Source organism: Tachypleus tridentatus, chromosome 1 (assembly GCF_004210375.1).
Source record: "Tachypleus tridentatus isolate NWPU-2018 chromosome 1, ASM421037v1, whole genome shotgun sequence".
NCBI classification, from domain to species: Eukaryota; Metazoa; Arthropoda; class Merostomata; order Xiphosura; family Limulidae; genus Tachypleus; species Tachypleus tridentatus.
The window spans coordinates 98,072,509-98,089,224 of NC_134825.1; the positions used below are offsets into that span (position 1 = coordinate 98,072,509).

At 27.9% G+C, this 16,716-nt stretch overlaps 1 protein-coding gene across 3 annotated transcripts in view; it reads right to left on the bottom strand.

Moving 5' to 3' along the window:
* Positions 1-16,716, bottom strand: part of LOC143256628 (furin-1-like) — a 145,006-nt gene that overhangs the window by 71,539 nt on the left and 56,751 nt on the right. For 2 of the 3 annotated variants that reach the window (XM_076514090.1, XM_076514109.1), the window contains 4 exons: positions 10,518-10,666; positions 4,611-4,717; positions 1,894-2,011; positions 438-778 (listed from right to left, as the gene is read on the bottom strand). In XM_076514090.1, the coding sequence (XP_076370205.1) occupies positions 438-778; positions 1,894-2,011; positions 4,611-4,717; positions 10,518-10,666 (715 nt within the window). The remainder of the gene's footprint in view (positions 1-437; positions 779-1,893; positions 2,012-4,610; positions 4,718-10,517; positions 10,667-16,716) is intronic. The other variant, XM_076514100.1, reaches the window with a different exon arrangement.

Consider the following 16,716-nt stretch of genomic DNA (forward strand, 5'->3'; position numbering starts at 1 on the left):
CGGTTATATTTATTAAGCCAGTAAAAAGTTTGTGGTAAGAATGGGCTTTACTGTCTTATTTTATTATCACTTTATAAACCTTCCACAAGATCTGAATTGTCAAATATATTGAGGTTCCTTTTAGGCTTCTAATAACCATTTTATTTAATAATGATAGGCAGAAGTATAAACTACTACTGGCTGATCTGTTTCCTCTTAAGCTCTCAGGATATCAGAAAACTAACATAACTAGACACTGACTACTCAATATACCACACAATAAGTAAAAGCAATTAAACTTTGAGTGCCTACAGACAGCTAAAATGATAGGTATATTTTAAAATATAAGAAATGTGAAAGTGTATTATAGTTTTATCTACAAGGAGGAGGAAAGAAATGACTTTATTGTCATAAAGAAAACATTAATATCAGATATTAAACATATTATTCAAACATACCAGAGGCAGGAGATGGAATATTTCCATCAACAGATACGTGTAATTTCCATGTTCCTATGGCAGATTCTCCCCAGAAATGCGTAGAAAGGAATGGCCATTTGTTAAAATTTCTATCATCTGTATCTCTTGGTCTAGGAAGAAGAACAGATGACTGCGTACCAGAGGGAGAAATCAAAATGATGTGAAGGTTACCGCGAGGATGAAAGGACAGTGTCACTTCAACTTGAACATGCTCCAAGTAGGTTACTGCTTGCTTTGTATGCTGGCATGCATTAGTTTCTATTTTAGCTTCAATTTGTGCTCCAAAATCACTTGGAATAATTCTATACAAAATAAAATTTCTATGGAAAATTCAAATTTCTTGTTTCACAATGAAATTAAATTATAATTTTGATCTCCAGTTATCTCTGAATGTTGACAGCTAAAATAATATGAAATACTAGAGAAAAATTAAGTTAATTTTTGATGCTCAAAAGAACAAGACATACAAGTTATCATCATAAAATTAACTTTTGAAATATATTTATGTAAAATATTTTGAGAAACTTCACAAACAAACTCTCTTAGTTGGTTAACACTACTACCTTCAGGTCATTCAAAACTTAAAACATCTGTAAGTTTTGATTTGCAGTTGCCATGTAATAAAAAATAAAATATTTTGTTTTTTCCAAAATACTTAAATTAATATTATTATCAATTATTTTAATTTCTATATTCAAATAATATGCCTCTCCATCCAAAATTAAAGTATTTGTAATTTCTAATTCTGCCAGATAAATAGTTTATCTCCAGATTATTTATACTAATTAAATTATCTACATATCTATAAGTTAAAGCAAGAATTTTTAAAGTTATGAAATTTTCAATAAATTTATTTTCATAAAAATAAATATATAAATTTGCTATACAAGTAGAATAGTCCCATTGGAACTCCATATTACTTGTTAAGACAGTTATGAAAAAAACAATTATTACAAATACAAAAATCTTATAATCTTTTATATTTCTGGAAGCAAATTTTCTTTCTTCAGTACTATGAAAGAATGCCTGTATTATTTATTAAAAAATTCATAACTGAAATTAAATCTTTCAATCGAATTGTGGTATACAATGTGGTAAAATCAAATGTTCAAATTTTTTTACTTGTTCAGTTATTTAGGTATTCTAAAATGGGTTACTTTTTGCTGTTCAAAAGACATGTTTCTCATTATTACAATTTACATTTTATCAAATAATTCATTTAATAAAAAAAAAAGGCATATTTTATATTCCACAATATCGCCTGTATCATAAGAATCCCCAGGGTACAGGCTATAATGTGTGAAATAAAATATGCCCTGGATTTTACAGGTGACTGTAGAAGTAGGACACACAATGCAGTGGGGATACACCATCTGTGAGTCCTTTATGATTAACTTTTCCCCAACACTATTATTTCACCAAAAAATTGCATTACCTTTTTCCATGGAATGATCGAGTCTGGCAAAAATGTTGAACTGGTACTGTTCTCCACTGTTTAGCTAACTGAACCATAGCAGCTGCATCCATTAGCCCATACCCAAACTTATGGCTAACTATAAAAAAAAATAAAATATATACAGCAAGTCTTTTATGGTAGGTCTGACAAATCTAAAAAAAAATAATATTTAACTAAATTTATAATTTTCAATGATTTGACAGAAAGCACTGCAGAACAGATTGAGAAACAATGAGAGAAAGTGATGTTACCTAAGACAGTTGGTCAATTTAACAATGAATAGTACGAGAAAAAAAATTTAATACTAAGGTACACTATGATATAATTCTTTATTGCAAACACAATCAAACATTCACATGATAAACAACAAAACGACCATTCAGTAATTTAAAATCCTAACAAAAAACTTGTCTTTGTAACCAACATTGTATCCACAAAGTAATTATCAGATTCCATAATATAAACTTTTAATGTTTTCTGAATCTTCAAGAAAAGTGGCAAGCTTTCAGTAAATATTACAATTTTTTGTACAAAAAAAAAAAAAAAAATTATCATTTAACTCTTTCAACATGGGTTCATTCAAATTGACCAACCAAGTGACCTCTTTGTACTCATTTAAAGTCTTTATAGATTTAAGTCTTCCAACTTTCAATTTAGTGTGTGTGTACATACACACACACATATATATCCACAAAATTTGGAGTCTTTCAATTAACATTATATAAGTCTTTCACATTAAAAAAATCATACTTTTTAGTGAAGCATTTTTAGTAAAATAAAATAAGAATTTATCCATTAATATATTGAGTATTTGTTTTGAACAGTTCGTGCATAAAGTAATTTCCTTCTTAAGATTAAAAATACATTTCAAACTTTTTTCAGTAAAACTTTATATTTTATTTGTTATTTTCTCTACCCTAACTCAAAACAGGATTGGTCAATTTGATTGACCTCATAACCACAATAAAAAAGGAAATAAATCTAAATTACCTTTTTTTCTATCTAAAATGACTTCAAATTGCTATAGGAAACTACATTTGTTTATCCTAAATAGCTTAAAATTCGTAACAGTCTACATATGTTTATACTTAATTTTATTGTATTATCAACCATCGAGTCACATCTAACTAATAATCCTGTCACATAAGTTGAAAGTCATTCATCAAATATATAACTCGACTTAATGTATTAAATGATGTAGCATACACGATACTCATCAGCATATCTTGTAGAGAACTATTTTTTTTGTTATCTTACCTTATCTAAAGTAGAAGGTTTCTACTTTTTATATTTTAGTTACTTTTATAACAATAATTGAAAGATATACATGAAAAAATGTATACAGTATTTATCTTTGATCCTTTGCTGTTGGTTGTCAAAGTATTTATGGTACTAACACAATAAATAATTATTTCCTTAAAACGTTTATCAAAGAAAAATTAATATTAACATGCGCAAAGCAAACAATGTCCTATAACTATCATAATTTAACTGGCTTTCTATAGCATAAGAACCTTCAGATAATTCTCCACCTTCTTTTTTTGAACACTGAGAGATGGCTTTCACACTAAAAATGAAATAGACAATATTCTGTACTAAAAGCAATATAATTTTATAGTTTAAGACTCTGCCTTTCTACTGGTTATAACAATATAGCATAAAACATCACAGATAATTACTGGTAATGTTTAAAGACAGGACAAAACAAGTAGTCATGGCAAGTGGGTCTAACATTCTACTTTATATCTCCGTAACCAGAGAAGGTTGAAGGCTATGAAAATCAGATAACCAAGTTCTTTATATTAAACTTCATATTTTAGAAATGAATTGGAGAATGGAAAAGATCAAGAGAACAAATGTCATGATCCCCATACATGAGGTAACTGATTTAATTTCACAATTTCATTTATTATTTATTTGGTTCTTACATATTCCTCTCATCAGAAAAATATCAATAAAACTATTAATCTCATTAGTTTTTGTGCTGAAAATGGTTCTTTCTTATACATCACATGAAACAAATATGTTCTTCAGATTTATACATAAAAATACATTTAATGTTAATAGAGTAAAAAACTGAAAACTGAGAAATCAGAAGTACATGTATATTTAACTTTAAACATTTTTCATGTATACAGTATATATTATTCTGTTTATTCAATCAGAAATTGAGCTAAATAAATTATTTATCTGCATTTAATTTTACACAACACTATTCTTTTTAAATTTAAAAAAATAAGCCATCCCTGCTTCTCCAATGTTACAGCATCTTATAACATTTTTTTTATAAACAAAAGAAAAACATTATGTAATGATATGCTAACAAAAATATCTCAGACTACAATTAACTGATACCAAATTTAAACCTTTATAAGGATGTTCCTTTTTTCTTTTTTACTTATTAACCTCTTGTTTTTTTGTTTGTTGAATTTAGTGACAAAATAAAGGACAGCAGCTAGTCAATACTACCCATCACCAACTTGTGGGCTGCTGAACACTGTTATAGCTAACCTGCCTCTTTCATTAAAAGTGCAATAACATATATTTAAAAAAGTAAACCACTTTTTTGAGATATCTTGCAACATTTAGTGGTGTTTTGTTTCAATTTCCTGTAACAGGTGTTTTAATGAATAGAAAAACAAAACAGGCCATATAAGAAAGAGATAAATACACAAGTCTAATACTGTAGAGCTTACATTTTCTTCCCACACCATTAGTTGACCAGCCAGGTTCATCTAAAAGTGGTTCAGGTCTTGAGGTTAGGATCACCAAGTGTTGCATGTCTCGCCAAGTCAGATAAGGACTAGAACATTCAGAAAATCATAAAACTACAGTAAGAAAAAAAAAACAGTAAACTGAAGGTAGAAGAAGTATAGCTAAAATTTTTATCAAAATTTCTGAAAAAACAAAACATTTCAACTTCACTTTTTGACAAATAATGATCTAGTGATAAAGGTCATTAACACTGAAGTTCTTGAGAAAAATAAAACCACTTAAAATGTGACTAATAAAATTATTTTCATAACTGAAACAATTTTTTTTTATATGTATGTAAGAATTATTAGTATTAATTCTACCTCAGTATTAAAAGTTTACCTCAGATCAGAACTAAAAATTAATAAGCATGAACAGATGTAGTGTTACAAGATTTAAGCCATTTAAAATAAACAAGTATGGTTTCACATTATAATATGCTGTCATTCTGTAATAAAAATGGAAATTTAGATATCTATTTTTTATGGTAATAACAAAGTCAGCTAAATCAACCAATCCTGTATAGTTATAATAGATAAAATAACAAAGTTCTTTCTAGAAAAAAGAATGATATTTGTTTAGAAGGTTACAAAGATGATGCAAAGAAATCTTTTCATTTTTAGATGAAGTTTTCTTAATCTTAATATCAAAATTACTAACATGTTAGTCAACAACTAAAAATAAAAAAAATCATAAACAAATCTTTAATCAACAAAATCTTAATACTTCATTAAGAACCTAATATTTTGTTATTTTGTAATGTTTACTGATACTCTTGATTGTCATGAGAATATGCATACATTATAGTATAACTACTCACACAATCTTTTAAATATATTAAGGATGAACAAAATGTTAGGATAGGGACAGAGCACAAAGAATGATAAAAGAAGGCTTATATCTGATTATGAAATGGCTGGGTTATTAAATTCTAAATTTTCTTCAGTTTTTATTAATAAAGGTTTAAGCAATATTCATAATTTTGAATAGGTGATCCCTCAGTGGGACAACTGAGATTTTAGATTTCCAATGCTAAAATCAGGGGTTTGATTCCCCTAAATGAACACAGTAGCTAGCCTGACGTAGTTTTGCCATAAGAAAACACATATTTGAATAATTGATGGAATAAAACAAAGTCAAACAAAATGTCTGCATTAATTGTGAACTTATTAAGAAAAAATGTTGAAAGTTTAAGGAATGATTAGGCTTCTGTAACATATTTTCCTGACAATTTTGAAGAAGATTATGAATTAGATATGTAAACCCCTTCCTACAATGTTTTGCAAATCCTTGAACAATGGGCATGTGTCAAAGTACTGGAAGTTAGCTAATGTCACTTTTCTTTTACAGGGAAGTAATAAAGCTTTGTTACAGGCCTATTATTCTTATACCATTTGCAGAAAAAGGTTTGGTGAGTTTGATAAAAGATACTTACAAAGTCATTTGACAAAGTTCAGAATTTTATAAGATTGTCAACATGGTTTCACTAAGAGAAAATCTTTCCCTAAAAATCTTGTGAGATTTTTTGAAAAAAATTACTGAAATTAAGAGAGTAGATTTGGCTTATCTGGATTTTCAGAAAGCATTTGACAAGGTGCCACATAAAAGTCTAATAAAAAATCTCAACATGTGTGGAGAATGTGTGTTAGCTCTTTCATTATGTGCTCAGTCCCAGGGACCAACCAAGTAGCTATTTTTACTCAAATATAATTTTTTTTAATACAATAAATTTTAATACATTATGTGTATATTCACAAAATTTGATAGACTTTAAGCAGAAAGTCATTTATACACAACAAATTACTTTTCTTAATGAAGTATTTTTACCAACAATTTGTCCATGAATAAACTGTATGATTTTTGGGCTATTCTAAAAGCAAAAAGATTTTTATGTAAAGATAAAAAATATTTTCTTTGTCTCAAAAATCTCAAACTTTGTCCACTTAACTGCTAAAACCTCAGTAAATATAAAACTGTTTCAACAGTAAAACTTTATATTTCATTTGCTGTTACCTCTACCCTAACAGTATATTTTATTCTTCAGCCAGTAGACAAATCATAAATGTAAAATGAAAAGTTGTAAAAGCAGAAATAAAATGACCAGCTTGTACCCTTTTCTCTTAATTATTGTTCACAAAAATTGAAAGTACGTTTCTGATAGTTTCAACTCCTAACTATTTCACGCTTAGTTTCTGTGTTTAATTTATTGTCAAGAACTAAAGTAAAAACCAAGATAATAAAACAAATCACCACTTGTTTTATTAAGATATTTAGATGACACTGTAATACAGTATCCTCAAAAGCAAAAAGTATGTGTGAAGAGATAGCCAACTTGACCCTTGCTCCAACAAGAGGATATTTAAAGTATCAGGTTATATATATTTTACAGTTTTCTAGGAAAATTCAGAGTAATAACACTGCACTTGAAATCACTGAAAATGTTTATGTCAACAACAGGACATGAAATTTAATGATTTACATATATATCCTACAGTGTTTACAATAAGAATTCTCCAGAAGAATAAGACCATGCTTAGAATCTGTCAAAATGTTTATTATATGGTTCAATGCCAATATAATAAATATCTATCATGTTAGGAATATAGTGGTATACTGTAAAAGGATACAGACATTTGTAAAGTTTTATACCTTTCTGAAATGTTAGGAATAAACCTTTCTTTTTAAGTTGTGAAGCTTATAATATAATTTGCTTTCATTTTACCTCAGTTACAACAATTAGAAGAATAATACAAATTCAGTAAACACAGAAGTCCACATAGTACAAGACTAACTATAATACCAGTATTTTAGTATTTAATAAAATGCAGTTAAATTTTGGCTACCATACATTCTCTATGTATTACATAATGTTATTATTTATTAACAAGTTCTAAAATTTAGTCACTTTTCTTGAAGCATAGAAGAATAAGTGTAAAATACTTTTAAAACAAAGATTTTAAGTACAGTGGTTATAAGACTTTGTGCTCAAACATCACACTCCAAACTTCATTTATTCTTCTGAGTGGAGGATGAAAAGCTATTAATTTTTGATCACTTCAAATATACACATTAGACAGTAAAAAAGTTATCATTTTACAATATTAGTTTACACACACAAATTTCCTGAAACTTATTTAGGTTTCTAAACAAATTTATATACAAGTTTAAAAAAATCCCACTTAATTTCAGAGCAACAATTTAGTCATAGCATTTCAAAAGTTCCAGCAAACTTATGATTTTCTTCTTCCAACCATAAGATTTACATAAACAAGAAACTGCTGTTTCTACTGGTATTAAAATCTTTTTCAAATAAAGTACATGGGAGCAGACAAAAGGATTTGAAGGAACAGAGTAGTTGGAGGTGCCAAATTACCAAATCCACTAAATATATTGATATCTCAGCAACTCAAAAGGTTCTCATTTTTTATTATATCTTGCCATTATCTCCTATTTGACTTTCTAATTCATTAACTACTGCACATGTTGTATGGTAGGTGTAATACATTATAAAGGGATCAATAACTCAATAAGTAGTACTATATGACATACAAAAGTAATATTTAGCATTTTTTCTTTATATTTTCTTTTAAATTAAATTGAAACATGTATAATGTTAAAAGTTAAAATATGAATTACAATCTAAATTTACATCATTTCCATTGACATAAGTAATGGTAAAATTATTCAACCCTATCAATATGGGTCACATGTCAAAGACCAGGTCATATTGATTTGTTGGATCACATTAAAAAATGTATTGAACTAATACTTTTTGAATGTATGTCAATAAGTTTTGTATCAAACTGTAGATTACTATTAAAATTTTAGCATGATTCATAAGCTAACTTTTTAATTTAAAAGTAAATATTCAATTTGTGTGTGTAACATGGTATGTTTAATGCAGCATCGATTCAAATTAGATGTTTGTGATGTCCGAATATTAAGTCTTCAGTTTCTTACGAATTCTGAACTCAAATTAACAATATTAACAAGTTAGAATGTAAAATTGTTTATGGTATTTACAAAGTCAGTCAAATGAAATCAACCCATACAAAGATACAGTAGTGAAAATAACAGATAAAAAGATTTTCTAAAAAATACTTGATAATTAGCTGGAGATTATAAGGATTTCACATGTAAAAATTTGAAAATGTTCTGATGCATAAAAGTATTTTTAATCTTAAAATCAAAATTACTTTGCATGTTGGACAGTCAACATTCTGAAAGAAAAAAACGAGAAAATTTTAAATTACAGATCTTAACACTTAATTTAAAACCCTAATATTTTATATTTGAAACCGTTGTAATGTTTACCAATAATCTACAAAATTTTGTAAAATTAAACATATATTTTCAAAAATTATAGTAAGGAAGGGTTAATAAAATTCATGATACATGTTATTTGACCTGCTTGCAGAAAAAAAAGGTAATTGGATTGAAGAGTGAATGGATAGCATAAAGCAGATGTATGTTATGAATAAAATTCAGCAAAACTGGATTAATGTTACAAGCCAGATACTTCAGGGCTCAGTCTAAGGGCCTCTGTTCTTTTTTATTTATATCAATGACATAGATGAAGGAATAGTCAATAAATTAATTAAATATGCTGATTACTTAACATCTTGGGTGTTGCTAGCTGTGAAAAGAAAGCTGCTGCTTTACAAAATGATTAAGATCATTCAGTGAATTGGGCAAATAAATTGCAGAGGGGTTTTAATTATAATAAATGCAAATTAATGCATGTGGGTTATCATAACTTGAATTATAAGTATAATGTGGATGGTAATAACTTTATGGTGTCACGAAAGAAAATGAAGTAATGGTTCATCAGTCTACCAAGGCATCCATAGAAAGTGCTGTTGCTACTGGTAAGGTAAATAGGAGTTTAGGTTGTATTTACAGAAATACTGAAAACAAGTCATAAGAGGTTATAATTTCATTGCATAGGTTGCTTGTTATGTCACACTTGGAATATGTGCTCAGTCTTGGGCTCCTTACCTTAGGATAGACATTGAACTGTTTGATACAATTCAGAAAATAGTTACTAGAATGGTGTCTGGGATGGAGGGGTTGTCACATGAGGAAAAGTAAGATCTCTGAAATTATTTTTTCTAGAAAAAAAAAGAGTAAATGGGGATCTTGTTGAAATTCTTTAAGATATGTAAAAGAAACTGATAATATTAAGGTATCTTTATTCATAAGTAATGACAAAAATAGTTGCCGGGGTAGAAGTCATCTTCAATTGAGGCAGTTTCATTTTTCTAACAGTTGGCTTTTGAAATGGGTTGCCTTCATTTGTAGTGAACTAGTAAAACAAATGTCTTTAAGAGAGCTTGATAACTATATGAATGAAAAAGAGTAATCTTTATGATTTTTTGTAGTTTATTTATTTAATAGTTTTTGTTTAGTTTAGAGGATGGAATAGCCAAGATGGGCCAATAGTTCCCCTGTTATCCCTAAATATTATGTTATGGTTAGGTACTGGGTGCAATGCACCTAACTCCACAACTGAAGAGTTAAAAGAATGTACGGTCATAGTTATTTACATCATTTTGGCATCTTCAGACACCACTAAAGCTGTTTAATGAGAGGTCTGCAAATAAGGTTTCTGTTAGAAGCTTAGGTAAGACTCTCATTCTTTCTATCTTTCACAACATACACACATTCATCATAGAAATTTGGAAAATTATAATAAAAATCTCAACTTTAAAGAATGGTTCCTTCTTCAACATAAACAAAGAATTTTATTAGTAATACCTCAAAATATTAAAAAGTGTTAATCACTCTCATCAGGTACTACTACCAATTCTTAAGTACTAAGCACAAAATAAAAAAGTTTAAATACAAACTTGGCTTCTAAAGCTAGAGCACAGATAGCAGCAGCAATAGGAGCAGAAGCAGAGGTGCCTGTGTGAGACTCTGTGCACAGCTCACTGGGGTTGGACTTCACTCCCTTTTTAAAATTTTGCACATAATCCACATTCATGTCCACAGTAACCTGAAAATATAAAAATTTCAAAAAATCAAATCATATAACATTCATAATCTACAACTGTACATTCAACCAAATACTACAAGTTCTATTAGAACCCCTAATGTGATGACTTGAAACTACAGATCCATTCACAGTTAAATCTACAGCTTGTACCTAAGTTATATTGTGTAATATAATGAAATGATATACAGTATTCTACACTTGTGTGATAAGACCTAGTATGAGGTTATATGTGACTATTTAGCCAATCTTTCTTTTAAAAAACAGACAGCAGTTAATTTAAACAGAACCCTTGAAATGGGAATGCTAAATATAAGAAATATCAAATATTTAAGAATATTATGTATTATTCACTTTGAAAATCTATACTGATAAAGTATACTGTCAAAAGAGAACAGAAATAGGCTTACTGTATTTTACTTATCTACACCACTATCTGATAAAAAAATCTGTGTTTGCAATTATAAATGAAAAACTGCAGTGAAAATTATCATAAAACCTTGTAAGTAACTCAGAGTCCACAGGAAGTAACATAGAGGGTTTAGTATTCATATCTGACCCCCTTATATAACCCATGGAAGAATTCCATATCTTCCCCTTGCTTTGAATTAGTATATCAGCTAATGACAAGTACTGGTTATAAGCATGCTTCAATCTTAACAAATGTATTCACACCATTTAAATACAGCCCATGTTATTTTTTCAGTCCTTGTAACAGTAGTTAAAATGCCCATAGCATTTCAGTACTTTTAACCTTCTTGCTATAGGAAGGTCAAAGTCCACGTCATAACCATTTAGAGAATTTCATTAATAATTCCACTAAAATACTTTTCAGCACTGTATACAAATTAACCTTGCATCAAAACATAGTTCATGAACCAAGTTTAAGTATTATACGAGTATTAACTTCTTAGTTTTATAAGGAAATATTTTCTTTAAATACTCATTTTCCCTAATATGAAAATTGTGATATTTGTTCTCTATGTCTTCCCTCTTCTTTAGTTTATTTACATAGTATAGATGTTACAAACATAAATCATAACATTTATAGCCTTCAATCTCATTTGATTTTAGTATCATAAACTAAAAATCAGACCCACCTGTCACAGCCTCTATTCCACAAATTGCCAATAGCTCTCTAATTTAAACAAGGTTTAAACAAATCAAATTACATATTATATTACAATGGACTATACAGTGTCACCCATTTAATCTTCAGTTTTGTATTTTCTCTTGCAGTCTTCAGATTGATAAGCTTAAGGTGAGATTTAAAGGCTTTAAGAGAGCTTGATAACTATATGAATGAAAAAGAGTCGTCTTTATGATTTTTTGTAGTTTATTTATTTAATAGTTTTTGTTTAGTTTAGAGGATGGAATAATTCCCCGCTGATTTCTTCAAGCCCGTTCCCTTGGCTGTGGTTTCGCTAGATAGTAGATAGGGACAGTGGGAATCTCGTTAATCCCTTCATGCCCTTCTAACATTAAAGTTAGAAAGCCAGAAAAATTACGACAATTATAGATACAGTGACTTTGTGTGTGGCATTATTCTGTGTTCTTAGGAGCATTATTTAAGTAAAAAAAATTATTTGGTGTACAAGTACAGTCAGTATATAAAAATTAGTCTTAAATTTCTTTAGAAACTGACAGAAGAAAAAAAAAACAAGAGCTCACAGGTACATGATATATTTCTTGTTTTTCATGTATATATTTTATTTACCATTACAACAGTAACTAAAATGTAAATCCATTAGATTAGATAAAGATAAATCAGGTAAGATAATGAAAAATAATAATAAATATTATTCACTAGGTAAACTCATGAACAGCTCATATGTTACATAATTCAATATGGTAATGTAAGCTACACATTTACCAAATGATTTGTGTTGTGGAATTATTAGTTAGACAAAGGTCAAAGGACGATAAAGCTATAAAATCACAAACAGATATATACTAATTTGAAAGTTTTAAGCTACTTAGAACAAACAGCTGTAGTATCCACTTACAATTTGCAGTCATTCTATAAAAGAAAAAGTGTAATTTAGATTTATTTTGTTTTCTTTTATGGTGGTTACAAGGGCAGTCAAATCAACCAAGTGCAAACAGAGTAATGAAAATGTAAAAAATATACTGAAGAAAAATGTTTGATATTTGTTTAGGAGATAGCACAAATGAAAGTTGACAATTTACAGATAAAGAAAGATTTTTAATCTTAATGTGAAAATCACTTTTTACTCGGAGCAACCAATACTCCAACTTCATAAGGTAACAAATTTCTAGTACAAATACTTAACTGAAAACAATTGAATTTTTATACAAAAAGACTTGCAATGTTTACTAAAGCTTACCAAATTTCATGAAGATGCACAAAACATATATAGATTAAAAGTTATATTTGGACACTTTGATAGTGACTTTGGGGTTATATAAATTAGTCCTATCAACCAAGCTCCTAGCAAGAATTAATTCACATCAATTAAAGATCTAACAGGACTGAATACAACAGTGACAGCTCCTTACACTTGCAATATATCATTCTCAAATTAACAATGAGAACTACAGAATGCATCTCTTAAAATCCAAGAAACAGTGTACAAAATAAACTATCCACTGCTCAAAAACATAAAAAAACAAAACAAAAAAACAAACAACAACAAAAAATATGTGTCATGTATATTCTCTGGAACTACCTTTGCATTTATTTGCTCACTTAGTTCTAGAGATTAATTCTTTTTTTTTTCTTGGATATTTGTAAATTATCTATAGTCTCACTATGTTTTGTCATTTCACATTATTAAAAGAAATATTTTACTTATAAACAAATCAACTGTGTATTTAAATTTAAAACTTTGAAACAGTCTTAACTAAAAAATTCAAAATTGAATATAACCAGGTAAGAATATTATCATTTAGAAATGAAATACAAATTTGCTTGTCTTCATTCTATGAATTCCACTATTTTCTTTTATCCATGAAAACAGAAAACGTGTTGCACAGTATTTTCCAATTGGCTTTCATGTATATTGCCAAAGTGTCATAAAAACTGTACAAAATATCTTGTTCAACATTGAACCATACATATATATTTGTTTAAATATTAGGCTAGTTTATATTTTTCTTTAAATATCACAGTAGTTTATATTTTTCTTTATTTACATAGTAGCTTGTTAATAATGTAATATGAGATACTCAAGTGACTAGCAACTTATAATGGATCAAAGAGCAATAAAACAGTAAGTATTATTTTTTAATTATTAGGTTATTTTTGAGTTTATCCACAGATGAAACTTTCTTTTACAGAAGTATATCATAAATACCATCATAATTTTTAAACAGGCAGTATTACTAAAGAACCACTCAAAAATGCTGACTAGATAGAACTTGTGTTCAAAATTATGAAAAATTTTAATGCTATGTAAATTTAATAGTCAGAATTATAAAAAAAATTAATTAGTGCCTGAAAGGTCTATTATTTGTAGCTAAATATACAGAAGTACAAATTATCTGAATATACAGGGAAGCTTTAATTAAAAGCAGTGTTAAATTTTATAAAACTGAACAAACAGATGTGAAATGATATGTGCAACATGTGTCCTGTGATAGGAATATGGTAGTGATATAAAGCAAAGGTGAAAAATAACAACCATGTATCTCAAATTAAGTAGATATGAAGTAATACTCGTTTTTTTACACCTCTCACAAGGTTTTAGTGAGTTACATTCAAAATGTAATTAAACCACTTCTCTTTTATAATATACCAATAAGTATAGTATAAAAATATAGCTTAAATATAATTTTAATATTACACATTTTACGTTCTTAGTTTTACAAGACGATATTAAAAAAAACATGAATGTCCTAAGTATGATAACTGACATTTTCTCTCCAGATATCCCCTCTTCTCTAATTTATTTACCACCCCTCCAAGAAGTATGAAATTTAACATAAATTACTCTTCTCTAATATACTCAATGCATAATTTTTAAAGCTTTCAATCTTATTTGGTTACAGAACCATAAAATAAAACAAATCAGACCCTTATATGTGACACTTACCTGTCACAACCTCTTTTACAGAACTTGCCAATGATTGTATTTGAGATTTATTACTATGTTAGTTATAACTATTAGAAAGTGAACATTTTTCTCTATCAAATAATATATACACACACACGCATTATATTATCTTGTTTACTGTATAGGAAAGCATCAATTTCAGTTCAAGTTTTATAACCATAAGAAATTCATCAACTAGCTCAGATGAATTTGTAACAGCTCTTGTCACACAATAACAAAGCCATAAAAATTGTTATAGTTATGGAACATTGTCTGCTTTCTGCTTGGTGCATTACTTAATTAAATAAAATATTATTTAGTGCAGTACTACATCAGTATAAAAAATAATATATAAGGTTTTAATCTATCAAATGACATGTTATATTACCTCATTTTCTGTACAGAGAATTGTTTATTTTGCTTCCAGTTCAATTTTTATTCTCACAGGAAACACATCACAAGCTTAACTGAATTTTTCATATGTATTCTTTATTTATCATTTCAAAAGTAAGTAGAATGTAAAAATTAGAAACTTCCTAGGTTAGATAAAGTAAATTAAATAATAATAATAAAAATGTTTCACAGGGTAACTTATAATACACAAGTAGCTCATGCAATACATAAATCAATAAGATAACACAAACAACATTTACAAAGTTATTTACAACTTGTATGGTGGGAATATTAGTTGGATATGGTTCAAAGAGCAATAAAACAATAACATTTAAGTATAAATAGACATATACCCTTAAAATATTAAAGCCATTTAGAATAAACAAATGAAGTTTCATGTTATAATTTGAACTCATTCCAGAATAGAAAGAGTAATGTAGATTTTTTCTGAGTGATTGTGAGGTCAGTCAAATTTACCGACCATTTACAAAGTTAAGGTAGAAGAAAATAATAAAATACAAAGTTTTACTGAAAACCATTTGAAATATATCTAGACAATTTTAGAAATCATGTAAATGAAATCTGAGATTTTTTAGATGAAATATCTGTAATCTTACGATGAAAATCACTTTGTAAAGCAGTCAACATTTCAACTCCATATACTCATGGAGAAAGTTTTAGTAAAAATACTCTATTAAACTTTCTGATTTTTTTGTTTACAAATGACTCTTAATAAAGATACACAAAACATACTCGATGTTATAGTATGAAAACTCAAAATTTAATTTGGGGTCAATTTTTATATTGCATAGATTGAGTCAGTAGTGAGAAAATTGACCTTTTCACGATGGGCTTGGTATAACATATACAAATTAAGTATTTATACTATAGCTTCTGATGCAGCATATGTACCTTCACAAAATTCGGTAGATTTTTACTAAAGACTGCAAGTCTTTTGTACACAGAAAATCAGATTTTTAATGATATATTTTTTACTAAAGATCTGTTTTTAAAAATATCAAGTCTGTTTTGTTACTAGTCTGAAGGCAAAATGATTTTCATGTTATGACCCAAAAATTATTTTTCATGCCCAAAATCTCTAATGTTATTTGGGTAATCTCAAAAAACTTCCTAAATACATTCCAAATGTTTGTTTTCAGTAAAACTTTATATTTTGTTTGTTATCTGCTCTACCCTAACTATATGAAGTTTGTCAGTTTAACCAACATCATAACCACCAAAAAAAATGGTAAAATAAATATCAGTTATAACATGAAAACACAAATGTTTAGTTTTAATAGCTTAAATTTTATAACATTATACATTTATATATATTTATTATTTTCATTTTATTGACCTTCCAGTCATACATGGCCAGCATTATAAAAGTTGCACTGATGTAGTGCACTTGCAATCATGTTAGCATGTCCAACAATATAAAACTGACTTTTAAGTCTTTACAAAGTAACCTGTCTTAGCTATGCTTTAGTGGACTAGTTTTTAGTAAAATACAGTCACATTTAAATTACTACGTATTACATATGTATACAAATTATTACTATTTATAAATTTGTATGAAACTACAGACTCAGTATTTTGACATCA